The sequence below is a fragment of the Lontra canadensis genome, unplaced genomic scaffold (assembly GCF_010015895.1).
Source record: "Lontra canadensis isolate GAN:19392208 unplaced genomic scaffold, GSC_riverotter_1.0 scaffold2, whole genome shotgun sequence".
Classification (NCBI taxonomy): domain Eukaryota; kingdom Metazoa; phylum Chordata; class Mammalia; order Carnivora; family Mustelidae; genus Lontra; species Lontra canadensis.
The window spans coordinates 66,996,082-67,024,015 of record NW_022630996.1 but is presented as its reverse complement, the minus strand read 5'-3'; the positions used below and the strand labels follow the sequence as shown (position 1 = coordinate 67,024,015).

The window sequence follows — 27,934 nt, the reverse complement described above, 5'->3', positions numbered from 1 at the left end:
AACAAAATCTTAAAAAAAAAATCTATTGAGTGTCTAAAAATTCTAAGTGATCCTCTTGTGATAGTTTTTGGTGTATTGTGAGTTCCATTTTAGCAGCTCTTCTTAATTTACAAACTGAGAAGCTGTGAACTAGGTAATGGCACTGGATCTTTTTTTTTTTTTCTTTTTTTCAGTAAAGTTTCTCACCTGGTATTAAAATACTAAGTGGAAGGTGTTATGAAATTTCCTAGGTGAGTCACTGGATCTCAAGAGTGAATACATTCACTCAGTGCATAAAGCACTAAGGTGAAACCAGAGAGAAACTAAACATTTGTCTTTGAGCTCCTGGAAAAGAGCTCTACTGTCCTTGGCTACTCCTCTGAGTCCTCAGGCCAGGGGTTTTGCCTGCCTTCGGAGAAGGCAGCTCTCTCTGATGCGTAGGACAGCCTGTCGTCAGATTGGAGTGGGAAGAGGAACATAGCAGTTGCTACAGAGTTGAACTCAATGCCGAAACTGCAAATTGCAGGTCACTACAATCTTACAGGGTGCACTAAAATCAACACTAGGCAAACGTGGAGCGTTAAGGATGGGCAATCAAGAATATTGAAAATGCTAATGAGCTTCCTTTTCAAGCAACATTTCAAAGAAGATGGTTCAGTCCATCCAGCCTGTATACAGATTCAAAGGAACGTTTTGGAGGACAGCATGAGTGTCCTCTATTATACTGTGATGTTGAAAGGGAGTGGCCCTAGAGGCACACTTTCTCCAGTTCAAGTTCCGGCTCTGCCTCTCACCAGGCAAGGCACTCAATGTTTTCAAGGCTCAGTTTTCTCTTCTGAGAAACAGGGATAATATGCGTACTTTAGAGAATTAGTAGGAGGCTTAAAAAAGCTACGGTATGTGAAGTTCAGCAGAGGCTTTGCCCATAGTCTCATGCAACAAACATTATCCAAAACCTTTGCAGGATCCCCTTGAAGCAGGAAGCATGTAGAACTGGATGCTTCTGTCTTGTTAGGCTGGGGGAGGTGGTGCATGGTCCTGTTCATCCTCATTCCTCTTGTCTCTAAAATCCATTCCTTTCCCTTTCCCCCTTGATCCTGGTCCTCCTCATTGTAGTCTTCTTACTTGCTCTTATCTGGGGGTTCAGGGAGTTTCAGAGGAAAGTGCACTGTGTGCAGCTATCAGTATGGTGTGTCCATGGGAGGAAGGGAATTCAGGAGCCTCCCCAGTTGCAATCTTGGCCCAGAATGCTCAGGGCTTTGGCTTGAGCTTGAGGAAAGGCAGTGCCTAGGAGAAGAACTAACACTCTCTCTTTCTAAATTCTCCTGAACAAATCTTTAGAAGAGTAGAGGATTTTTCTTCATTGTAATTTTAACTCATTATGGAGAATTGGAGTAGGATCCTACAAGGGTGTGTTTGGAGTGTGAGTGTGCAATGGACAGGTGGTGTGGGTATTGGTTTGGGGGATGGAGAATAAAACCAGCACCTTGACTGTCATTCCACCTTGACTTTGGGAGGAGACCCAGAATCTTTTGGGTTCCTAGAGGTAAAATTCATTATACATTTTCATCATTATCATGGCTCTTTTGTAGTCCCTGAACAATTAATGCATGAAGAGATTTTAGTGCAATTTCTAACTGAAGTGGCTTTTGAGTAGGGGCTTTTCTGTTTGCTTCTTGCTTTCTCCAGGTTGCTAGCCTCTATTTATTTATCAGTTTTTATCTTGCTTTTGAAAGAACGATCTTTCATGAGGGCTGAGGCTGTCCAGTTGTGTGGGATGTCTGATGTTTGCTCTGCCGGCTGAAATCCAACCTGAAGTCAGTCCATTAGTGAAGTCAAGTGAAGTCATTAGCTCCATCCTGGCAGCATCTACGTGGAGGAAGGAAAGTTTTTTTTGTTTTGTTTTGTTTTTGTTTTGTTTTTGTTTTTGTTTTGTCTACTTCTTAACCAAAGTCCAGTGTGGGATAATATACCCCTCCCCCTGCTTGGCCATATTTTTAAAATAATATTTAATGAGTACAAATTGACAAAAGCAGTCATCATTTACCATGGGGAGAACATACAAAAATAAAAGATATGTGAGCTTAAAAATTTTCCTAGAATACAGTGCAGTTTAGTCCAAGTTTTTTTTTTTTTTAATAGAGAACAGATTGGACCTGTTAAAAGGAAGTTCACTACCCCAATCTGTTCCAAAATCATCCTTTCCAACCCTAGGTAAACGGGAGGAGTCTGCTGTGTTAGGAGGATCAAGTTGGTTTGAGGAAGGAGCTTGAGAGGGACAAGGAGAGGAAATTGGCTTCTCTGGTCTGCTGGTGGGGCTTGGAGCCCTTGTGGTTGAGGCTGAGGTCAGGGTTGCCAAGGTCTTGTTACACTAAAACCACTGGAGGCGTTCTTCAACTTCCATTGAAGAATGTTTGACGGCTTTTATAAACTACCCAGGCAGAACATTTTTACTAGGGTTATAAAAGTAGAGTTTTACTCTAGGTAGGATTTTTTTGTTTTTAACCTAAGTGTAGCATTTTCTATTTTAATGATGAACTATGGCCCAGTAAAAACTCATCACCAAAGATCATGGTTAACCCCAGAGGCTTTCTTTACTCCAACCTGGGTAGTATTTAATTTTGAAGCAATCATTCTCTAGACAACAAGCAGGCTCCAACCCTGGAAGACCTGGCTATTTTGCACAAAATGGAATGGATGAGTAGTAACGTTTTCCCTGTCTTTCCCACTCACGCTCTAGGGTCAGCACCATACAACCCAGCTCTGCTCACGGTTTTCCAGGTTTTTTGTAAGCTTGCGTAGGTGGATCAAGGATAAATTAGTGGAGGATGTATTCTGTATTCCTTCTCAGTGAACACAAACTGATATAAAAACCAAAATCTGTAAAAGGTATGATGAAACCAACACCCTCATCCAATGGCAATGAAATCGACGAGGTCAATTTAGGAATAATTTGGCAATATATATCAAGTGTGATTAAGAGTTTCTTAATTTTGTAATCCCAATTCTTGGCAAGTATTCTAAGGAAATAATTTAAAATATGGAAAATTAATAAGTGCTAAGATATTCTCTGAAATGTTACCTGTTTAGTAAAAAAAGATATAACCTACATGTTTAATTAGTGCAGTGGTTAAATAAATGCCCATTTGATGTAATATATTGCAGCCACTAATAATACATGCATACTGTGTAAGAGAACAAAACCACTGATATATTAAGTGAAAAAGGAAGGATGTAAAATTGAATACATAGTGTTGATGAAACTATTATCAAAAAGTTTTGTAGAGAAATAGTCTGGGTGGTGGGTGATGTTTTCATATATTTTAATCATTTTGCATCATGTAGCATATATGATAATAAAAATTGAAAAAAAAAAGAAAAATAGATGGCCTTCATAGAGCAGGCAGAAAAATGTCAATCCCAAAGGCTTTTGGTTATTTCGGCTTGTGGGAAGAGGGTACTTGAGGTTCTTCCAGCTCCATGCATGAGCCAGGAAGACTAATCCTGCTGAAGGTCATCTTGGAAATGGCACAGTCAGTACAGGAAAAACAGAGAAAACCACCCTGCATTCCAGCAAAGATTGGAGAAAGAACCAAGTCTCATATTTCAGCTACTGTTCACACCTTTCTACTCTAAGACTTTACATAATTCTCTCATCTATGCCTGGGTCAAACTTACTTTTTCATTATTCACTTAGTTTCACTGCTTAAAATTATAATAAGCCCTGAAAAATTACAGCAGCTACTTTTTTAATGCTAGAAATCCATTTCATTGATGATTAGTACTGAACAATATATTTGGAATATGCTATTCAAAAAGCATACCACAATACTGAAATCATACAAAACCTAGTAGAGTGCAACTTTATAAAGTTTATTTAGCTTGCTGTCTAAAATTCTGGCTTATTTCAACTTTCTGTGCAAGGGCTTTTATCAACCCTTCCTTGCTTATTGTACATTGAAAAACAACAAGTGGATATCTCTCCATTTGAACTCAATCTTCCCTATACCTATTCCTTGTAGAGGAAGAATCTTATAACAACGGTAATAGATTTGCATGTATTCAGCCCATGGTTACTTTCCATCAATGGTGATATTTTTGTTGTTTTATGAAATAGTTCTCCACAGCACCCATCCGGGTTGGCAAAAGCAAAATCGAAGAGCACTTTTCACTCTAGAATTCACTATGGCAATACTTAGGATCACCTTCACTTAGAAAGAACAGTAAGAAAAATTCTCATTCCTTTTACTTCATTTGATCTTTTTTTTTTTTTTTTCAGACATACCTCAGAAAGCCTTTATCAGTGGCCACCATCTTACTGTTTTCCATTTCATTGCACTCAGCCCTTGAACCAGAGAAGGAAGTTGCATATATTTCTCCTGGATTTTGCAAGACATTAGGTCATGCATGTTAAAAAAAAAAACGCTTTAGTGTGAAACCACAAAGCTCACTGTGACCTCAGCCCACTGCCTCTGGGAAGAAGAGAGGCAGGGACCTACATAGATTCATCACTAACCTTGAGTTCTAGCCCTGTCTGTCAATTTCTCAAAGTCAGGCAACAGTTCCTTCTCTGTTAACAAACTTCAAACCATGGTGGGAGAAAAATGCTTTCTTAACTGTGCGCATTACATAGTCTTCTCTAAATATACAATACTAGAGTTGGGAGTCCAGGCAAATTGAACTTTGCTTTAAATATTGTCCATTTGATGTTGGTTTTGAGGTCCTCTCCCAGCCCTGGCGGATTCGTGTGAGGGTCTTGTCTATACACGGCAGGATGAGGATGAACTTGATCACCAGCACGGTGCAGGGAATGATGAGTGCTATCACGTAGGCTGAAGGAAGATACCATCTAAGACTCGAAGGACTGAGGAACTTCTTCCCGCCGTACACCATGGTGTGGGCTGTGCACAAGATCAGGGTCAGATAACCCAGTTTGGACTATATAAGCAAGAAAAAGATATACATACATCAACACTGTACTTATATTTTAAAGTGAAACACTCTAAGCCAATGAAGGATATTCATTACCAACCACAAATGTTTGACATCTGAAATATTTAGAACACTCTGCTAAGTATTGGAGAAAGCATTAACCCTCCTTTGGGATGATAAATATTGCATTAAAAAAAAAGAAGATTGTGCTTACTAATGATATGGTGGTTTCATCCTTCAAAAAGTTTTTAGAAGGATGTATAGTTGTCATACAATATCGTCTTAGTTTCAGGTATACAACATCTTGATTTGGCAGTTCTATACATTTTGTACTGCTCACCACGATAAGTGTAGGCACAAGCTGTCACCATACAATGTTATTACAATACTATTGACTATATTTCCTATGCTGTACTTTAATTCCCAGGATGGGCAATATAGGTGAAGGGGATTAAGTTGGTTTCATCTTAACCTGGCTGGGGATGGGAAAGTTTGCTAAGTGTAAACTCTTCTCAGTTAGAATAAATAATATACCTTGATTTCTTCCCCAATGGTAAAACTCTTTCCTTGATCAACTTTTCTGGAGGCCAGAGATGAATAAGTTACAGTATGTCCTCAAGAAGTACCACATTAGTTTATGTTACTGACTAAAAGCAGATGCTAGCTAATTTCTATTGCAATAAAGAACAATTAGCAAATTTACTTTTATTTGCTTGTTTTGGCCTAAATTCTAAAGCTCAATGTTTATTCCTGTCTTAATGCCTTGACTAAAGGTGTTAACATGAGAAAATGTTGACTGCATTTGTTCTCTGGGAGAAACTGCAAGACTTTTGAAATTCAAATAGTTTTATAAAATTCAAATCTAATTTCAGTTACTAATGGTCTTTTCTATTATTATCCTGGTTCACAACAAGCATGCATCAGAATAATCTGGAAGGCTTGTTAAAACACAGTGTTGGGCCACACCTGCAGTGTTTCTGATTCATTTGGTCTGGGTGGAGCCTGGGGACTTGTGTCTCTAATAAGATCCCAGCTGATGGTGAGGTTCTAGGCACCACACTTGGAGTATTACTGGTCTATGAGAATGATAACTAAGTGCCTTTAGTGAGGTATCTGGTGCTTGATACGTGGGAAACAACAATTTTCCCCCTTACAGACCAACACTGGGTCTGGTATGATTACAGTCTAACGTAGCTTGCTTTGATGGTTTTAAACTTGAGTTTAATATATGCCCTTTTGTATCAATATGTATCAGTACAGATGTTAAGGTTGATTTTCAGAAGTAGAAATTTTGTCTTTGGGTTTCTCTTCACATTGCATCTAGCACATTCCTACATACAAAGTTTAATAGTGTTGGTATTTTTCACTCTCTCCTCTGACCTGTGGCTCTGGGAGTAGGCAGTGATCTTGGCATGTGATGCCCAGCTAGGAAACAAAACTATTATGGTATGTCTTTTGGTACCAGAGTTTAGCATTTTCTCACTTGAATTTGGTTCAATTGCTATTTTTGTGACATTGCTAGGGAAGTGAAGTAGCAAAATGAATATTTATGCATAGTAAGAGAGAAAAATGAAAATATTTGTAAAGTCAGAATTATTTTGCAATATAAAGGAGATTCAATATTAGAAATCCTTACCTGGACAAATCGGAATTCTCTCCAGTTGACCATGTTGCTAACTGATGGCAAGGAAGTGATTCCCAAGAGTACGAACAGGAAAAATCCAAGGATTCCCAAAGCTATGTACGAATCATTAAGCCAGGCAGTAGTGGTGCTAAATGGATCGTCTGTCTTGGCTAGTGCCTAAGAAAAATTAAAAGCAATTTTTAAAAATTAAATTTTTTTACAAAATGCCCAAACTTTTAAGGGGACTGAAAAATACTTCTACATGGTGTATTGGCTCCCGATGAATTGTATGTATTTCTTAATAATCACTTAAAAATAGCTGTAGAGAAAAATACACTTGGAAATGATATTTCTTGGTAGAAATAGTAATTGGTTCTGCTGGGACTTTATTATAATAGTTGACTCTAGGAGTTGTGTAGAAAGTTTTAATTGACCCTATAAATTCTAAAACAAAGTAAACATTTACTTAAACCTTCTTTAGCATATGGTTTCTCGTTCCCCAAGCAAAACTCGTTGTTCTCAAATGATTGTATCAGGACTCTGTTTTTCTGCTTTATATGCTGATTATTCACACATGCAAAGTTTGGGTTCTTTCATGTTTATTTTTGTCATAATACAGCATCAAGTCTGACACCACAGACTGAGAAAAATCAGGCCCTTAAAATGGGACTCCTACCCAAGAACTTCCCATGTATTTGTGAGGGAAATAATGTAGAGAATTCCACAGAAGTACCATCAATGAGTTATCGACTCATAAACTTTGAAAATGCAGTAAGATTGATCAAAACCAATTATTTCCAAACTAGAATGGATGGGTAGCACTTCCTCTGGGACTGCTTTAAAACTCTCTGAGCTGATTCTCTCTCTGCATTTTTGACTATGCAGAAAATAGTATTTGACATTTGCTCAGAATTGTTTAGTTTTCTAGTTATTGAGGATGGCTCTCTGCAAGTCAAATATTAATGAAGTTATAAGTACCCTTTTGTGAATTTGTTTACCTTCCTGTGACACAGGTTTGAACAGCCCCCTTACTTAGAAGGTGGTTGGTGTTGACTTCCAAAAGCAAGCAGCATGCATAAAAATAGAAGCTTGAAAACACATTGGTTTACGTTTATTGACTGCATCCCCTCCCCAAGGAATTCAAGTAGGTGTTATTAGGTTTCCTGAGCCCCCAAATCTGTCAGTTTGCCCATAGCCCTATGAGTCCTGGGAATACACATCTGGATCCAAGTGAACCTGGGATCTAACTTTCATTCTCAATAGTTGTATAATGTCTCAACTGCATTCATTAAAAAAAAAAAAAAAAAAATCAAAAACCAAAAACCAAACCAAACCAACAACAACAACAAAAGAGAAGATAACCAAAACCTGACAGGAGCTCTAGTACTTTAAAAAATAAAGATGCTTAGGAGAGCAATTTTCTATAATTGTGAAATGGAATATGATGTAGCAAGACTTCTCTTTGATTTAAGGAACTGGAGAATACAAATGAGTAAAGATTTACCTGGGTAATAGTTCTGTTTTTCAGTGTCCATCGTACATAATAACGAATAGGAATCACAAGTGTGTAGAGGACATGAAGGAAGGCAAATCCCAGTGCCACCAAGCCAAGCTGCTTTCTGCAAAGCATCCAGTGGTCAAGCCAGTCTGGGAATCGGCGGTATTTTGTCCCTCGGTACAGTTGCAGAATGGCAGCAATAACACCAGGGAGGTAAACCAAGGCAAGCAATGTAAGCGCTGCTATCGGAAAGATACGATTTGGAATGGAAATAGCCAAGCGAAATGTGCTGTCTTTCTTGCCATTAGCATAAGGGTAGAGTATGTCTCTTACAACGCAGTAGAAAAAGAAGAAGACACACAGAATAGCAGACAAATAGAAGGGGAGCTTCCACATTGGAAATAGTTGCAGGGGGTAGTTTTCAATTTCTTTGGCTGCCATGAGAGATCCTTGATCCAGTGGAGTAAGTCCAAGAGTACGAGCAACATCCATCACTCTTTGCTTGGCTTTGCTGTCATTTCCACAGACAAACACCTGGGTTAAGAATAATCAATTAATAAATAATTAAATAATACTTACTCTTTACTTTGCGCATTACATTGAAAATCTATGTAAGCACCATGCAGAACAAGAAAACAAGAACATGCTTTTCAGGCAAGGGCGTGGAAGCAGTATGTTTTAAACTTGCACAAATGTGCTGGATGGTTAAGTACCAGGGTTCAAGTTGAGAGTGGTTCTAAGCATATCACACTGATACCATAGGACTTGGTTCTCCACAGGGTGAATGGTTTTTCTTCTGTATTCGTGGGTGCTACAACACTTACGGATTATGTTTAATCTCAGTGAATAAATGGAACCAGTTTCATACAGTATAATAGGAATGAAAAGGTTATCCATCAACAGACTGTTATTTTTTAGTACGTACATGGAACCTGACACCATTGGGTTCCATCAAACTAAAAACTGAGAGTGCTGACAATGAGAAATAAATCACAGCATCGACTACTTTACTTGGTTAAACCCAAGAAAATTATCTGTAGCACATATTAGCAAATGGAAATGTTTAGTTGGTGTTTTATTTTGGAATTCTGTTTTGGCATCTTTGAGGTAAGTGCGCATTAAAACATTTGCTTTTTTTGTTTTTTTAAGATTTTATACGTTTATCTGAGAGAGAGACAGAAAGAGTGAGAGAGAGCATAAGTGGTGGGGAGAGGGAGAAGCAGGCTCTCCGCTAAGCAGGGAGCCCAATGGTGGGCTCAGTTCCAGGATCCTGAGATCATGACCTGAGCCAAAGGCAGAGGCTTAACTGACTGAGCCACCCAGGCGTCCCAAAACCTTCACCTTTTAAAGATTGAGTGTAAATTAATAATTTAATCTTACCTGCCGATTTGCATCCAGTGCTCCAGACTGGAGAGCCCAGGCTGAGATGGTATTAAATGCTTTTACTACGTGGGCTCCGGGCAGCAACTGAGCGACATACTCTGCATTGGATTCTGGGTACTGATCAATTTTGAGGTTGTTGCTGATGTCAACCAATATTTTTCCTTTGAGCACCTCAGTTAGTTCCTTGAGAAAATCGTAATGCTCTCTGTGGACTGCTAAGATTATGATGTCTGATTTCTGGGCTGCTTCTAAGTAGCTCAGGACCTCTGCACCATTGGGCAGCAAACTGGACTTCTGTGGGTTTCTACTTCCAAAAACAATAGAATAATCACACTGGAGCATTCTGAGTGCCAGTGATCTTCCAAAATCTCCAGTTCCAAAAATACATACAGTCTCTTGCTTTTCTGAAGAATTCATAGTAGAAGGAAATGCACCTGTAGAAGTCTTTTCCATAACTGAAAGATAATAACAGAAATAGCCAACAATATAGGAATGCTCAACATGGAAAAATTATTGTCATATAATATTCTCATATGTGTCTGATTGAAAAAAATCACTAGTCAAAAACTTCTTCTGTTGGATAAAGAAATGCAGTGAAAAATCAGGACACTTGTTGGTGGATGCTTTAAACTACAGATATGTGTTGCAATGATACCAACTTTGCCCAACACCTAACAGTTCCAAGTGTTCTCAGAGCAAACTCTAGCAAAGAATGCACTAGTAAGGAAACTGTAGAGCAATTTCTTTATGTTTCATGATACAAAAAATCCTAAATAAAACATCAGCAAACAGAATCCAGCAGCTTGTTAAAAGAAAATGGACGTTGATCAAATGGGGATTATTCTAGGAATGTAAAGATGAGTTCTGTAAACTGAGTATTAGAAAATCTATTAATATAACTTACCATATTAGAAGATTTAAGGAGAAAAATACAGTCATATTTGTGGATGCTAGATGGGCAGATTTTAAAATTTGACATTTATTTTTGACTCAAAAAAAAAAAGAGCAGACAGGTATTTCCTTATCATACAAAGTATCTCTCTCAACCTAAAATCTAGAATCTAACTTAAGAGAATTACCAAAAAAAAAAAAAAAAAAAGAATTCTAGAAACCTCCCAATAAAGCCATAAACCAGATGGGCCATAAGCCAGACAAATGTATCTGCTTTGACCACTTTAGTTTATTGTTTGGAAATTCTAGCTAACACAACTAGACCACAGAAAAAAATATGAGGTATAGAAATTCAAAAGGGGTTGTGGATGGTGAAACTGTAGTCTCAGAGAACTTGCGAAAGTCAACTGAAGAAGTACCATACATATAAAATCAATCCAGGATCTTGTTTAGGAACCCAATTAATATCAATATTCTTCACATACTAAAAAAATTAGTTTGCAAATGGACCCTACTTAAAGCTGTAGCAGAATAGGGAAAATATTTAGGAATAAACGTAGCAAGATAACAAGACAGGTACAAGATCTATATGAAGAAAAATATAAAATTCCCTTAAGACCCAGAGAAGCTTTATGTAAATCTAAAGGTACAGCATGTTCTTGGATGGGCTGGTCAACTTTATGCTGCTCTCAGTTTTCCCTAATTTAATTTCTAAATTCTGAAAAACAAAGTAATGAATAGAGGGCTAGTTCTATTGAATATTTAAATACTATAAAGCTAAGGGGCACCTGGGTGACTCAGTGGGTTAAGCCTCTGCCTTCGGCTCAGGTCATGATCTCAGGGTCCTGGGATCGAGCACCACATCAGGCTCTCTGCTTGGCGGGGAGCCTGCTTCCCACTCTCCCTCTGCCTGCCTCTCTGCCTTCTTGTGATCTCTTTGTCAAATAAATAAATAAACTCTTTAAAAAATAAATAATATAAAGCTAAAATCATGAAGTAATATGGCAGTGTCACAGGAATAGAAAATGTTCAGTGAAATAGTAAAAAAGTAAATTCAAAGTAAATTGAAAATATATTAAAGATTTAAATTATGTGTGTGTGTATGTATGTATGTATCTACTTATGTATCTTTTTTTTAAAGATTTTATTTATTTATTTGATAAAGACACAGTGAGAAAGGGAATACAAGCAGAGGGAGTGGGAGAGGGAGAAGCAGGCTCCCCAGCAAGCAGGGAGCCCGATGTGGGACTCGATCCCAGGACCCTGGGATCATGACCTGAGCTGAAGGCAGATGCTTAATGACTGAGCCACCCAGGTGCCCCTGTATCTATCCGTCTTAAGTAGAACTATAATAAAACTAGAAGGAACTATGGAGAATTCTTTTGTAACTTTAGAGGGAAAAGGCCCTTTTCTATACCACAAATCCCTGAAATCGGTAAAGAATAAAGGGATAAACAAAAACACAAAATATCTCCCTCAACCTGAATTCTAGTATCTAAATTAAAAGTAAAAATTGTTATATATATTACATAAAACTGTGATTTCATAAAAATGAATAATACCTACAAAGCAGAAACCACTGTAAGCAAAGTCAGAAGATCATCAACAAAGAACAAAAAATATTTTTAACTCCTACAAATTAAAAAAAAAATCAACCAATAGAAAATTGGGAAAAGGATATAAATTGATTTTCATCCTAAGGTGATATAATATAGTAAAAAAAATCTTAATCTTACCCAAAATAAAAGAAATGCAAATTAAAACTAAACTGAAATATTGTTATAAAGCATGTGAGTTACCTTTTAAAAGCTTTTGAAATTTAAAGACAAACGAAATAAAAATTCTCAAATTCCTATGGTCCAAAAATATAGTTTAGGTTATTCTGAAAAACATTATTTTTTTCTTTCAGTAATGAATTTTTCTCAAAAAATTATTTATTTTAAATAACATTTATCTTTTAGAGTAAATTTTCAGTTAACCTTTTCCTTTCTTTCTTTCTTTTCTTTTTTTGGTCTCTTTTGTTCAGTAATTTATCCCCAGTGCTAACAAGAGCACTGACTATGATGTCAAGGGCACTCCTTGACAAAATTTGTTGAGTGATATTAGAAAGGTAGAATGGAGGTGTTGGAAGGAGCTCTTTGCTCTGTGTGCCAGGCACAGTGAAGGACACATAATGAAGAGAAGGGTGAGTGATTAAAGTGTAACCACTGGGAAGAATAAGGGAGAAGGAAAGAAGTTGGGAGGATGTTGTAAAGACATTGTTTCTATCACCCAAATGGCTTGAAAGAAACCGTCAGTGAATTTGCTGTGAAATTTAAACCAGATGTAGTCACTATTCAGTTCTTACATGGTGGATTTCATGCCAATTGTAGAGCACAGGAAGCTCACACCTTTTTAATGGGATTTCAGAAATTTGCCCTTTCCATTGTAGCCTTTGGAAAATACCTATATTCTTACCTGAGCTTATCGAAAGGTGTACCTGTATCATAAGCAGACCATTTAGAGCTTTGTAGGTAGTGAGAAGTCATGGAAGAAATGGACAGGAAATATAAGACTACCCTGTACTTCCACTGAAACTCTTCAAATAATTGATTGAATCACCACAGCTGAGTCATTTGTAGAACTAGCTGGTGACTGACAGCCTGCACTGAGTCAGAGAAGGGCATGAGCAAGGTGGAGGAATGCCTAAAGAGAACACCGGGCCTCTCCTATGGAAACATAGCTGGGTCTTTCCGAAATTCTCTGTAGCAGCTGCCAATGCAAACTACTTTAACAATTTATAATATAAGTCACTACTTTTGTAATATAAGCTGCTAATCAGTTCATACATACTTGTTAAAACTCAAATACTCAAACTGGTGAATGATGGCTTCATTATTATGAATGTGTTCAAAGAATGTCGGTTGGCTGGCTATCCCCCTCACTTTTTATCCAGCGTTTTCCCCTCATATATTATTTTTCTCTCTCTTATATTCAGACGGACATTTGCAAGTAAAATACAGATTTGATAAAGTTACCAGTGTCCTTTAATGGGATGGATGCTATCTTTATTGACATATTCTCACTTGGATCACCTTAATCATTGCAAACAGAGAGTTAGTCTAGACTCTACTTTGACAATTTGGCCACTACCTTAATTTATTCTGACCTGTCATAAACTTTTTTTTTTTAATGGAGATGTTAACTAAACAGCACTGGTTTTTTTTGTTGTTGTTGTTCCAACTCCTGCTGGCACTATCAGTGTGGATAAGTTGCTCAAACTCTTGATGTCTCAGTTTCATCATCTTTCAGATGAGAGATTAATAGCACCTACTTTGAAGACATTGTGAGGATTAAATGAATTAATGTATCTTTTTTTTCTTTTGGCGGGGAGTGGGGAGAGAGATCATGGGGTGGGAGGGCGAGGAGAGAATCCCAAGCAGGCACCCCTTCCAGCATGAAGCCCTATGAGGGGCTTGATCTCACAACCCTGAGATTATGACCTGAGCCAAAATCAGAGAGTCAGATGCTTAACCAACTGAGCCACCCAGGTGCCCCATGAATTAATGTATCTTAAAACATTTCTTGAGACATAGTAAGTACTTAGTAAATGGTCTGTCATTAATAGATTATTCAAATAATCTAGTGATTTTCTAATTTTTCAATCTATTGATTACCTGATTAATATAACCTTTATATAAATTTTATAAATTAAGGGTAAATTATGTTTCTATAACTGAATATTAGAAATAGATAAAATTTATCTGAAATAGCATTCAATAATTCTTAAGAAGTTTCTGCTTTCCCCACTTATTTCTTAAAAATGAAACCCTATAAGAAAAGACTTTAGAACATATGAGTTTATCAAAACACAGATGTATAAACAGCTCAAGTGTGAATTTCTATCATTTGTAATTCTTACTCATTTTAATTTTTCCCTCTTAAAATGCAGCTTGGCAATCCAGTGTAACACACTTGGGCTGTTATACCAACCACTGAAATTATTTTCAATTTCTTAAACTTTCACAGACTTCACTGGGCAAATTGTAGGTACAAAGACAGTAAGGAAATATTAAAATATCACTGATTGACTTAGAAAGAAATAGTCATTCCATTGGGCAATTAGTCCTTATCAAGTTGTCGAAGTTCTAAGGTTTATAATTGTGTTGGCGACATCTTGAGGAGTTCTTCAAATCCTCCGCGTTCTATTTCCGGTCATTGGGCAGTAATGGAGATCTGCTGAACTTCCATTGCCTAACAGAGATCCACTTTGGGGACCCACATCTTGTATTTCTGGATTCTTGTCCTGAGGCTTCTCTGATACCCGTACCTGCTTAGCATTCAGACATGTATGACCCGTGGGGCCACCACAGACCAGTGGAGAATGGGACTCCATGAAAAAACAGGTGCTTACACTTTCATCATCTGGCACTCAGTTCTGACACATTTTATAAAGCTCCTCAGAAAGCCCCAGTGGAATAGAGCACCACTCCTCTATAGGGGTGGCCGACTTAATATTCTCTCCTGTGACCTTTCTTATGATCCTAGTTTATGCCTCTTGCCTTTCACTCCTGCTCCTTGGAATCACTTCCCTGGTAAACCATTTGCATTGCAAACCACTGTCACCAGCTCTGCTTGCAAATCAACCCAGGACAAGAACAACATTTTTGTTGTTGCTATTATTATTATTGTTATTTTTGTGTGTGGAAAAAGAAAAATGATCAGACCTCAGTTCCCATAACTGGGATGATGAAATAACATGTAAAAAATAAAAAAGTTGGTAATTCTTTGGAAGAATTTCATTCTGAACTCTTGGAAAAAATTCTAATAATAGGAGTTCATAAAAATGAGATGTATGCATAATCTAAACCACAAGGGAGATCAAGTTGAGGGTTCGTCTTACAGTAAGTACTGTGTAAATAAGGAAGTTACGCCTATTTCAGACTATTTGTAATTCAAAATAGCTCCCATGTGTAAACATGGATTTATGGAAGTAGTGTAAGATTTCTTATGCAATGACTTTAAAAAAGTTTCCTAATCCTATTTTACTCTTAGATGTAGGAAGAAGGAATAAAGAAAATAAGAAAGGTGGTACACAGGAAGCAGAGTTACTGAGGGAAAGGGGGTTCAGATAGTTAAAACATAGCAGGGCAATTTCTTTTTCCTTCTGCTCTTTACAGACCTCAGTTCTGTAACAGGAAACATAACAAGAGTACCTCTGGACTGGAAAATCTCCAGGACCAATTTTGCGTCTCCTAGACAGGCTGGTGGAGACGGGGCCAATATAGGTAAAGTGATTACAACTGGTGTTCATATAGATTAAGAGACTGATAACCAACAACACAGATGCAAAGATGGCAAAGATGACTTTGAAGTAGAGAAGCGTGTGTGTGTGTGTGTGTGCGTGTGTGTGTGTGTGCACGCATGCACGTGTGTACATGGCATAGGGGGGAATGTAGATCCCACCCCGATCCGTCTGCAGATCCCACCCCAGGCCTAGGGAACCTGAGGCGGCATTCTTCTGGGACATTCCAATGAAGCATCCCATGAGGATGTTAGTACTTGTCTGGCTTTTGCGGTTTACTTCTGTCACTTCCCAGAAGTCAGAGATTAGAGAGGGTCCCAATTTAGGAGAGTTCCAGCATATGAGAAACATGGAAATGTCCAAACAAGAAAACAAAAATCGCATATTTTAAATGTTTATACTTAATAAATCAGTGCTACTAACAAAAGACTCATTTTATTTGAAATAATTATAGATTCACAGGAAGTCTTAGAGATAGTACCAGAGGTTCCTGCGAATCCTTCGTTTGCTCTAATGGTTACATTGTATGTAGCTATAGAGCAAAGTCAGAACTGGGAAACTGACATTGGTGTAATGTGTGTGGATCATTCTATGTCATTTTATCACAAAGATAGGTTCGTGGATCCACTGGGGGCAATCAGGATGCAGAACTATTTGGTACCACTCCATCTCTGCTCTTCTAACCCCTAGAAACTATCCATCTGTTGTCTAAATCTTTAATTTTGTCATTTGGGGAATGTTTTATAAATAAAATCACACAACATGTGACCTTTTCACAAAAATGTCTTTTTTTTCACCTCCCATAATGCCCTCGAGATCCCTCCAAGCAGGTAAACCTATCAGTTGGTGCCTTTTTCTTGTCGAGTAGTGGTCCACTTATATAGGCTCCTTCATTTGCTTCTTTTTTATCTATATGCCCTGTTTGGTGAAAAGTCATCTCGTCTTGGCCATTTTCTAGTTGGATTTTTGTTTTTTCACTGTTGAATTTTTATATATTCTAGATATGAGGTCTTTGTCTGATACATGGTCTTCAAATACTTCCTCTAGCTATGTAGCTTGTATTTTCATCATCCTAACAGGGTTGCTGACAGAGCAGAAATGTTTGATTTTGGTTAAATTTAACATATTGCCTTTTCTTTTTTATGTATTGTGCTTTTCATTTCATATCTAGGAATTCCTCACCTAGGCTTTAGTCCTGAATATTTTCTCCTCAAAGCTTGATAGTTTTATATTTTACATTTAAATCCATTATCTATTTTGAGTTAATTTTTGTATAAATTCTGAGGTTTAAGCCAAGTTCATTTTTTTCCCTATGAATATCTAATTACTTCCCTATCAGTTGTTTAAAAGACCATCCTTCTTTCATTGAATTGCTTTTGTTCCTTTTTCAAAAATCAGTTGCCGTACACATGTGGCTCTATTTCTGGGTTCTCTATTCTGTTCCATTGATCAATGTGTCTACCCTCTGCCAATGCTACGCAGGTTTGATGACTTAAAATTAGGTAGACTGATTCTCCCCACTTTATTATTTTTTCATTTTTCAGAATTATTTCAGAAATTCTAGTTCCTCTGCCTTCCCATAGAAGTTTTAGGATAATCTTGTCCATAGCTATAAAAAATTGTTTATTTTAAATGCTTATACTTAACAAATCAATGATTTTTGGCATATTCCAAAAATACAATCCAGCCTATTTGGTTTGTTTAGGAGATAATCACAATCTTTATTATGATATTAATTCATGTCAAAGCATAGTAGCAGTGTACAGTTATCTGATAAATAGATACAAATCTAAAGTTGTATAATGGACTTCTTTTCATCCTAAGCAGTATATTTCTGTATATGCATAGCCCTCATTTGGAGAATACATCAAAATAAAATTTTAAAATCCCTTGTGTATCAGCAGCGAGAGAGCAAATTGACCTTTCTCCCTTCTCTTTGCCCTGGAAGAGATCCTATTCATTATTCCTCTTAGTAAGAAGAACAGGAATCAACAACCCAGCCATGCCACTTCTGAACAGTGGACATTTTCTTATCTTTTTTTTTTTTGAAAATGGGCCTTTTGTTTCCCTGAATGTGTTCTCAGAGTGAAGGGGAAAATATGTAAATACTTATGAATATAAGACCACTTGTAAAAATGGGAAGAGGAAAGAAAATCTCCCTCTCCCTCTCAGGTGCAGATAGACCTCAAGGAAAAATCAACCTCCATGAATCCTCTTATGTTTTTTATTCTGATAAATTTATAGAAAATACAAATTAAGGTAAATTCTTTTATACAAAGATTCAAACTTAGTTATACATAGTATTATATTGCTTTTCAGTTTACCCAGTTTTACATTTTTAGACAAACTAAAAATGCAAAAAAAAAAAAAAACTTCCTCTATAACGGTTTGGAGATAATCATGAAAAGGACTATAAAGATAAAACTATCATCACAATGCACAATTGTGGGTAATAGAAATAGTGTGCTGGGAACCATAAAGACTATAAGTAGGCAAAGAAGAAACTCTTTATAGAATTTGGTTTGGATGGGAATGCAGGGAGAGGGGTTATGATGGTGGTACAGACAGTGAGATGTTTCCCTGGCACTTTTTCCAGACTTTTGTTCAACCATCAAAGCAACTTCTTAGAATCACTAAGGTTTATAAGATGCAAATACCACCACCAAGGGTTATGCTAGAAACCAGTGCTTCTCAATCCTGGTGCATGTTAGAATCACAAAGAGAACTTTTATAAAATGCAGATGACCAAACTCTTGGACACTCTCAATCAACTGGTCTAGGGTAGAGCAGAGGCATTTTTTCCTCCAAAATAGCTCCCCCAGATAATTCTACTCTTGAGCCAAAATTGTGAACCATTGCCCATTTGTTAGCTTTCAGTTAATGGCCTGCTACAGTGGTTCTCTTCCCTGGTCATGCATTAAAATCAGCTAGGTAGATATTTAATGCTAGGGCCTTGCCCCCTGAGATTCTGAATCAATTGGTCTGAGGTAGAGCCCAGATATCTGTATTCTAAAAACCAACCAACCAAAGAAAACAAACAAACAAACAAGAACAACAAAAACCCCAACCCAAACAAGCAATCAATTCTGAGGAGCACCCAGGACTGAGAACCACTGCAAATGAAAAAAAGATAAGGCTATCTTTTTTGGAGAGGGATGGTAGGGAAGGAAAAGTCAGAGAGAAAGCAGGGTGTTGATGAGGTTGTAAGTGGTTGCAGGAACATTTCACCTGCTTTACCACAACTTTTTCCACAAAATAGTCATTGGCTGAGTCTGAGAGGCAAGAATTCCTATTTTTATGAAAACCAGAGGGGAGAATGAGTGTGTAGTCCCCACAGGAAAGAGAATCGAGGGTGTCAGTCTCAGGGCTTGGTGTCAGACTGCAGGAAGGCTTTGCTCTGTAACTGTCTCAAGGAAACCCTGACAAGTTGTTCTCCATGAGACACAAAGTCCTTTGGGTCAAATCCCCCCACCGATGTCCTAGAGTACTCCTGAATACTGATTCTCACATAGGGCCACACACTCCCTCCTTTATCATTTGGATGAAATCACTATTAAAGATAGTCCCCACTTAAGAATTCACTTTGAATCCTGAAATGATTGTTCATCCAAGATGTTGGATTCTTCCACAAGTAGTGCCCCCACTGGACTCGTACACTTCCTCTGGGGTCGTAGCACACAAATCCAGTGATCTGTCTTGGCTTCTTCCGGAGAGTTAGAGTATAAACAACACTTTTAAACTCTGTAAGATGTGACATGATTTTTCATTTTAATTTGAAACCTGTATATAGGGACTTTTTTTTTTTACTTCTTCCTTCTGTTTTATTATTCCTTCTGAATTTCGACCTGAAAGCCCTACATGACTTGACAACATATCTGTAATGAGCTGAAGCCCATCCATCAAGTATTTCCTTTCATCTCAAGGCATAGGGGCAGGAGGGAGTTCTGCAACGGTGCCAGTCTTTGTGTGATTAAAACATTTGTTTTAATATATCCCAGGGACAAATGGAAAGCAAAAAAATAGTTTTAAAAATTTAAAAGCTTCCACTAACACATGAACTCATCCAATTTATTCGCTGAGCTATTTCTGTATTTAGTGAGATCAAGGTTCTTCAGGGAAAGCAAGCATATTCACATTTAAGCCGATATCCTTTTCTGACAAGTATATATTACTGCAGCAAAACCAGAAGACTTTGACCTAAAAAGACCTCTGATTGCAGTTTATGAAAAATTTAACATATCTACGATCAATGGATTTTTCTACTAATTGTTTGTTTGACATTTAGTTTCCAGTGTCTATATGTTATTTGAAAATATAATAGTGTATTTCTTATTTTAGCCTCTATATTAGAAGTACCTCACTTAGTAATAGTCACAGATTAACATATCTAGCATCTAATGCATTTAATCTAAATAACCAACTGCAGGTTGGTTACTGAAAATCTGATAAATTATTTCAGTTATTTTGTAAGAAAATGTTATTTATCTCATAGTAACCAAGTTTACTGATGTTTTGTTTTTATGCTAGCCAGTAGAATAATACAAAAGGAAACAGTAATCTTAACTTGTATGGTTTGATCAAGTCACAAGAGCATAACTAAATCTAACCTTCACATTTATGTTCTTATGGGTAAATATACTTCCTCAGGAATTGCTAGTAACTAGAACCAGCTATGGCCTGTGCCATAACTATGATTCTGTTAGTAACATTTTACTACCACCCAATGAATTACCAAGACAGCAAGGAGATGCAGAACTCTGTTATTTATTTTAATTGTACTTTAAAAGAAAAATTATTTATTTTTAATTTAAGTTCTTCGTGAAACCCACTTCATCCAGAAATCTTATTAATACATGTTTCTGCATTTAGATCTCAGTGCATCTGTTGGGATAAATGAAGACTGTATTCTGATACCCTGGCCAAGAATTTTATCATGTAGGTTCATTATCCGCTGACTAGGATAGTTAGTTCATTTGATTAAAGCCTGGGGCTCATGATGACAAGGTCAGGAATTCAGTCTTGTCTGAGTTAATTTGCCTTGACCTCTATTTACCTTCTAAATGCCAAACAACTTCTTAGGAATCTGTAATTCACCAAAGATTCAGCATCAGGACAGAACCTGGACTGCCACCAACAGAAAAACAGCTCTCTCTGATTATGTGACATTTGGCTCATACAGGCTACATGAGCATTTGCTTATTGGATACTTTGGTGATTGCAACAAGCCACTTAGTATTCAGTGTCAGTTAGTGGGTTTTGCTTTTTCTAGGACTACTATGGCCAGAGACATTTAGCAAGAGATTTGATCATTTCCAATTTTTTTGTATTGAAAATTTTATTGATTTATATGCAAGAGTAAGAGAGAGAGCATGCCAGAGAGACCACCAGAAGTGGGGAGGGGCAGAGAGAGAAGGAGACACAGACTCCCCACCGAGCAGGGAGCCCTACTTGGGGCTCGATCGCAGGACCTGGAGATGGTGACCTGAGCTGAAGGCAGAGTTAATCCACTGAGCTACTCAGGTGCCCTTGATCATTTCAATTTTGAATGAACATTGTTTCAGTAAATTTCCTATGAATAGTCATTTATCTTCGTATTGAGGCCACTAAAAATTATCTGAATATAATTATCTGAATTGCCAAATTAGTTTTGGGGTAGAGGAGTTTCGCTTTGGATCTGATCCCACTCTGAAGTCCCTGCTGATGAAACTCCATTCTGCTTCACATTATCTATCTTCTTATCATTTGTTAGAAATTTCCTGGGGCTGGGGCACCTGGGTGGCTCAGTTGGGTGAGTGTCCAACTTTTGGTTTCCCCCTGGGTCATGATCTCAGGGTCATGAGATTGAGCCTGCCCACTCCCCTGCCCCTGCCCCCCTCAGGCTGTGTGCTCAGCATTGAGTCTGCTTGAGATTCTCTCCCTCTCCCTCTGCTCCTCCACCAGCTCTCGAGTGCAGGTATTTTCTCTCTCTCAAACACATAAATAAATCTGGGAAAAAAAGAAAGAAAGAAAGAAAAAATCTCCTGGGAGTGATTTACACATTCTTAGGAATATAGTCTCCATCTTTGGGGTATCATTTTCTTTTATTTCTAAGCTGGCTCTCAGAGGCAAGGACTCCTCAGTGGCCATAGTGCCTCTGATGTTTGCCAAGACCCATCTGCTTGAGGTTCAGGGCAGGATCTGGCCTTGCAGACTTTCCTTGGCTTACCCCAGGGGACAAGGGGTTCTTGAAACTCCTTCCCCCTTCCTTGTGTTATACTCTAATATACAAGCTTGAGAGCTGTGCTAGTTTTTAAAATATTTCTTTAATGAGATAGCACCTTTTAAAAATTCCTTGGTTTTCAATCTCAGCTCTTATTAATGGTATGGGTGGAGACTGGTTTGCCAGGTGAAGTCTTGAAATCAGCCATGGTGGGAGTTTCCACACCACGGGAATCAGCAAATGCTATAAATCAGGACATTTTTTTTTTTTCCCCTTAGAGAGTCCTTTACTAGCACTCCACTGGTTTTTTCCCTCCCTCTTATCCCCTCTCCTCAAGAATGGCATGTGACCGGGGAAATTGGAAAATAATTTGGCTGATAGGATGATGCACTTTTCCAGTCCTGTCTGCAATTTAGCCCTAAATCTCTTTCCTTGGGGGCCTCCCTTCTCAGAAAGCTCCTAGGCTTTAATGAAAACAGGGTCCATGTTGGCTCCCTCTTACGCCAGCAAAGGGTCCACACCCTCTCTGCCCCACACATGGAATGAACACAGTGCTGTCTGTGAATCTGATCCTTCTAGACTCCTGCTTTCCTTGGAGAGACAGAAACAGGAACATCTTTGTGAATTCCATCCCCAAACACATACATTCCCATTTTCCAGATATGCCTCAAGAATGCACAATTGGGGATCACAATTTGGGAAAACTAGAGGCAACTGGCACCTTTCATCATTAAATGAATTGAACCATTTGCCAACCTGTGAACTGCTTTCACCTCAACATCCTTTCCTTTCCTATGAAGAAATAACTGGGAGCATAATCCATTTTTTTTTTTTTTTTGGTATAAGAATGACTTGGTATAACAATTCTTTTGAACTGTTCACTAGGCTTTGTATCTTATGCCATGCTTTCAGGTATTAAAGAAGGGTTAACATGTTTTACTTAATTTAAACTAATTAAAACCGTTAAGAATTCAATATTCCAATTTTCATGACCTCAGTTAAATGCTGTAATCATATTATATCACTCCTTAAAATGAATTAGACTCTAAAGTATTATAGTTACAATTTTTTTAATGAAACTTACCCAGTATAGCAACATAATAAGGTCACTAAAATTAAGGTTAATGAGAGGAAACACTAAGGTTCCTGCCAATTTCTTCTTTCTTTTAAAAAATAATAATTCCCACTCTTTGTTTTATATGTACTGTGCAGTACACAGCAAGCTCATGCTTCTCCTCAAATGGCAAGCAGTTGAACTCTGGACACTTTGACCTTAGGTAGTACAGCACAGGGGGCATCCGGGCTCATAACCTGCTACATCCATGAGGGTTCATGTATTCCAAACTTCAGAATCAGTTTGATCAATATCTTGGTGGGGTTTCATGTTTTCAGTAAACTTTGTGAACAGACTGTCTGTGCCAGGCACTGTGCCGGGCTCCAGGCTTGGGGAGGATGTAGACCCAGAATCAAACTGCTATAATGTGGTGTGTAAGGACCCAAGCACAGGAAGGTGCACAGTGGACCCCATGTTAAAGAATGGGAACTAATTTACCTGGGAAACAGGACAAGAAAGTATACTAAGGTCTGTGCAAAATGGCTTCAGCCACTGTTTAACTTGGGTTCAAAGCTGTTTTCACACTCTGTAAAAAGAGCAGGTCGAGGTGAAACATGCAGAATCAGCATGGACTGTTAACTGCCACCTTGGATTCCCAGCATTAGTGCCAACATCACTGGAGACCTGACTGGAACCCTCTGCGATTTTTCTCCCTTCAGTATTTGGCGCTCAGGCAAAAGAGACTACCTAGTTTGTGTTCTAATAACCTATGAAATGTGATATGCAGTGACATTGCTACCTCTTAGTTTCTTTCTTTTTTTAAAATTATAATTCCTAACTTTTCAAAATTACCCTTTGCCACATTTTTTTTTCCTTTTAAGTTGAAAAGTGGACTTTACTTCAGCCTGGCATTAGGATGGTTCATACAATCTACGTTTAAAAGAAACATATTTCTCTCAAAATCAGTTTGTAGAAATATGTGACTGTCAAAGTACAATGTGGTAAGAATCTCACACGTGGTGTAATAAACTCTTATGGGAGTTTATTGTGGAGAAGCATTTGGATCAGGGTGTCAATGTCCTGCCTAGTTAGAGTGGAAATACTTCTGGTAGAGTGGTGCATTTTTTTTTTCAGTGATATATTTCTGAAAGATGATCTTCAGACAGTACACCCAATCTTTGTTCTCTTTTCCTTAATGATTTTGGAAGAACAAATTGTTTAGGTATATAGGCCAAGTATGTTTTCTTATCATGCTTTTTTTAAAAGATTTTATTTATTTGAGAGAGAGCATGAGAGAGAAGGTCAGAGGGAGAAGCAGACTCCCCCTGGAACTGGGAGCCCGATGTGGGACTCCATCCCTGGACTCTGGGATCATGACCTGAGCCGAAGGCCATTCCTTGACCAACTGAGCTACCCAGGCACCCCATCATGCATTGTTTTGAGCGTTAATTATCCTTACTTGGCTTTATTCCTTCCAGAAGTGATTTCTTGTCAACAAAAGAACAACTGCTAATTCTGAACATTTCGGAAATGTCCTAAAAGTCATTCAAAATCTCTTGAGTAGGTTTAACACATCATGCAGAACTGTTCAGAAAGTCTTAATCATTAACTATTGACTCATATTCTTTGGATTTACAAAGAACAGAGTCAAAGAGGTGACTTCAGAGCTCTTGTCTTTGTAAAGTCTAATTTCTGTCATTTCTTGAGGAACTGTAACTTCAAAAAAACCCTCCCCCCAAGACAACTACATAATTCATAGCCTGTGTAGAGTCTCACAGTAAGAATTACAGGTAGATGTGGTGCAGGCACATAGCGAATGACCACCTTCTTGGAGGACAACCCAGAGGAAACGAGGTACAAGATACCCTAGCAAGTCTTCAAGTTTGAAAGGTGATTAGGTACATAAATTTGACAGTGGCTTAAGTCTTCTTAAGATTTTAGTCTTCTTAAGATTTTAAAAGGAAATGATTTTTAAATAGCAGTTGACAAAAGATCCGAATGACTTACAAAGAGGACCAGATGGTGAGGATCATGAAACATTGGATTGTGTTTCTGTGGGAGACTGCAGAATCAGCTACTTGGGAGATTTTAAAAGGAGAATTTATTTCCTTTTAATAATGGCATCAACAATGGTAGAGTGACTAAGGGTGGTCCTTCAGGAGACAGGGAAGAGCAAAGTGACTGCCCAGCATTGCTTCAATTTTAAAATTCTCTGACATATGGATCTATTTTTCTTAAAACTGCGCAGAACAAGGCTCAAGGCCCAGGGTTTTCAATTTATTAATAGGCTTATAAAAATGTATTTCGCTACTTCTAACACCAGTTAGCAAGCTTAAGCCAGGCACAAGTCAGGAAATTATTCTCAAGTTAGGGGTTAGGTCTTACACACATTAGTTTCTGAACCTGAAGTTTCTATATGAACCTCAGCAGGACCATAAATGTTGCCGATGGAGAAAGTGCTATGACCCAATTTCTCTGTACACATGTACCATTTACTTTACAACCCCGAAGCCTGATAAATAGGGGAAAGAAAGCTTCATCCCGTTTTCTGGGTTGGCAATGTTTGCCATGCAGGTAGGATACACACAGGTGGAATTTCATTCTGTGCTAAATCACAGCATTCTGAAAAACTCGGGGCCTTGCAAAAGGCCGTATCTCAAAAAAGTTACTGCTTCAAATAAATGTGCCATTTTATAAAATTACACCTACTGTATCAGAAAAAATGTTCTTTCATGTGAGTGACATTTATATGACTGCCATGTATACGGAATAGGACATTCTCACATAGCATGGCGGAAGAATGGTTTTCAAAGCTGAGAGTAGGGGCGCCTGGGTGGCTCAGTCGTTAAGCATCTGCCTTTGGCTCAGGTCATGATCCCAGCGTCCTGGGATCCAGCCCCGCATGGGGCTCACTGCTTGGCGCCTGCTTCTCCCTCTCCCACTCCCCCTGCTTGTGTTCCTCTCTCGCCTGTCTCTCTCTGCCAAATAAATAAATAAAACCCTAAAAAAAAAAAAAAAAGAAAGCTGAGCGTGTTCTCTGAATAATAAATGTGGCAGATGTCTAAGATACTTGTGTGCGAAGAGATGCTCCACAACTGGGTACTATCCCCGTAAAAACGAAGCTTGCATTATTATGAAGAAAGCAATCACTTGGTTATACTTATTGCATTAACGAGATTTTCAGTATGTTTCAAACCAGCAAGCATCTTTGGTCATGGATTTTCACCTTGTTAGATTTAGAGTGTGGGACTGCATGGATCATCTGGTCCAACAGCCTTTTGTTTTATGAACGTGGAAACGGAGGCAGAGGTGGTGAACTGCTAGTTAGACTTAGGAATAGACTTCTTCAAGTTCCCTCCCCTACTCTCCATCCAATTCACATTCATTACAGTCATCTTTTTAAAAAAATTCCTAAATTACCACGGGCGGGGGGTGGGGGGAGAACTACCTTCTAGCTGCTTCTGGACAAACAAGGGAAACCAGGCTGTATTTATTCTTCACAATAAATTACTTTCAAACGATATTTCTCTGGAAAAGCAATCGATAGATTTCAGAAGGAGATTTTTAAGTCAAGATCAAGGACGGAAGTGTTGCAGATCTCAGGACAAATTTCAGCTCGTGGTGAAGATCTGAGACTGCGGAGATTGCCAAAACCACATTCTTCCAGGCTCCCTTCTGGGTGAGCGCCACAAGATTGCTCTTGTCGAGAAGTAAGGCACAGAGAGTAATACAAACTCTAAGCCTTCCACCTTCGGGTGTCTCTGCACCCTCGGGTAGAGATGAGCGAGAAAACTCCAGGAAGCTAGATGCTTGCTGCATTGCTTAACTCATCGCGCGACACCCTTGGATGGCCTTTCCTGGAGAGGGGCGCGGGGGGGGGGCGCGGCAGGGAGTTTGCCAGCACCTCCTTCCCGCTGCGAGCTGGCGAGGGAGTGAGGTCCTGGAAGCAGGGGCTCGAGCTGGGCTAAAGCAGAGAAGGGAGCGGGGCAGCGTGGCGAAAGGTACGAGGCAATAGCGGCGACGGGACCCACCTGCTGGGAAGTGCTTGAGAGGCGAGGCGGCCAGGGTCACGCGCAGCGGCGGCTCAGCTCAGAGCTGCGGGTGGCGCCTCTCGCAGCTATAAGAGGTCGGAGAGAGCGGAGGGAGGGCCCGCTAGATTTCGCAAGATAAGGGGTGAAGAAAGCGTTTCCAGGAAGAGTTCAAAGTGGGAATCCCGGGCAACTGGAAGAACTAGAAATTCCGGTGCTCTACTGCTGCGGTTGCTGCAGATGTTGTTGATGTTGTCAGCCTGCGAGAGTTTTCCAGGGTTTTCCCCAGAGTCCTTGGAAGCTGTGCATTTCAGGCAGATGGAAGCTGTGGCTGAGGCGGATCCCTCTCCGGAAGAAGCCAGACAGCTCTGAGTAACTGCGAAAACACTACCGCTCTAGGCTTCGAGGTGGTTCTCCCGTTGCCATTTTGTCTCAATTCAGCCGTAAGAGGTGACATCTTTCCTCCTCTGTCTGGAAGCCTTGGGTTCTCTTGGGGCCCGTAGCGGGGATGATCCTGGATTTGGAGGTTTTAATTTAGGTAGATTAAATGGTTCAAAAGAAACAAGCCAAATGAAAGAGAGGGATGATGATGCACATACCTTATTGTTGATAGACATCTATATAATATCGAATATACTTAATAGTATATATTGCATAATTTTATATATGTGCAATTGGATTGATATGTCTTTTTTGTAGGAGGAACTCAAAAGCTATAGCCCAGAGGGCTTTAAGATTTAATTCACCATGATAACCTGTGGGGCAAAGCACCCCTGCACTCTGAAACTCTGCATTTTAGAACCTAGAGTCCTCCCAGTCTGGCTGTTGCCCAGCCATCTGGTCTTAAGTTCCGTGGCCTACTCGCTAATACCCAGATGTTCAGCCACAGGGAGTCCGGTTCCCAGCACTTTTGAGCCAACCCTTCCTTGGCCTGAATTGCAGCTCTCCCCAGAGTATCTTGTGGTGTTAGCTCAGACCCCACATCTTCCAAGAAGTCTTCTCTAAACCTCTTGTTTCAATTAAACTTTCCTTTCTCCATACAGTGTAGTTGATAATTCCAGT

General features: G+C 38.8%; 1 protein-coding gene across 2 annotated transcripts; it reads right to left on the bottom strand.

The window, feature by feature from the left end:
* Positions 1-4,503: 4,503 nt before the first annotated feature.
* STEAP4 (STEAP4 metalloreductase) lies at positions 4,504-26,977 on the bottom strand. Of its 2 annotated transcripts, none has more exons than XM_032875729.1 (5): positions 26,876-26,977; positions 9,414-9,871; positions 8,040-8,567; positions 6,548-6,712; positions 4,504-4,917 (listed from the first exon to the last, which is right to left on the bottom strand). In XM_032875729.1, the coding sequence occupies exons 2-5, from the start codon at positions 9,867-9,869 to the stop codon at positions 4,633-4,635; spliced, it is 1,434 nt and encodes a 477-aa protein (XP_032731620.1). In that variant the 5' UTR covers positions 9,870-9,871; positions 26,876-26,977; the 3' UTR covers positions 4,504-4,632. The 2 variants fall into 2 exon arrangements, with proteins under 2 accessions (XP_032731620.1, XP_032731630.1); XM_032875739.1 differs by having other exon boundaries at positions 4,698-4,880.
* Between the last annotated feature and the right edge of the window lie 957 nt (positions 26,978-27,934).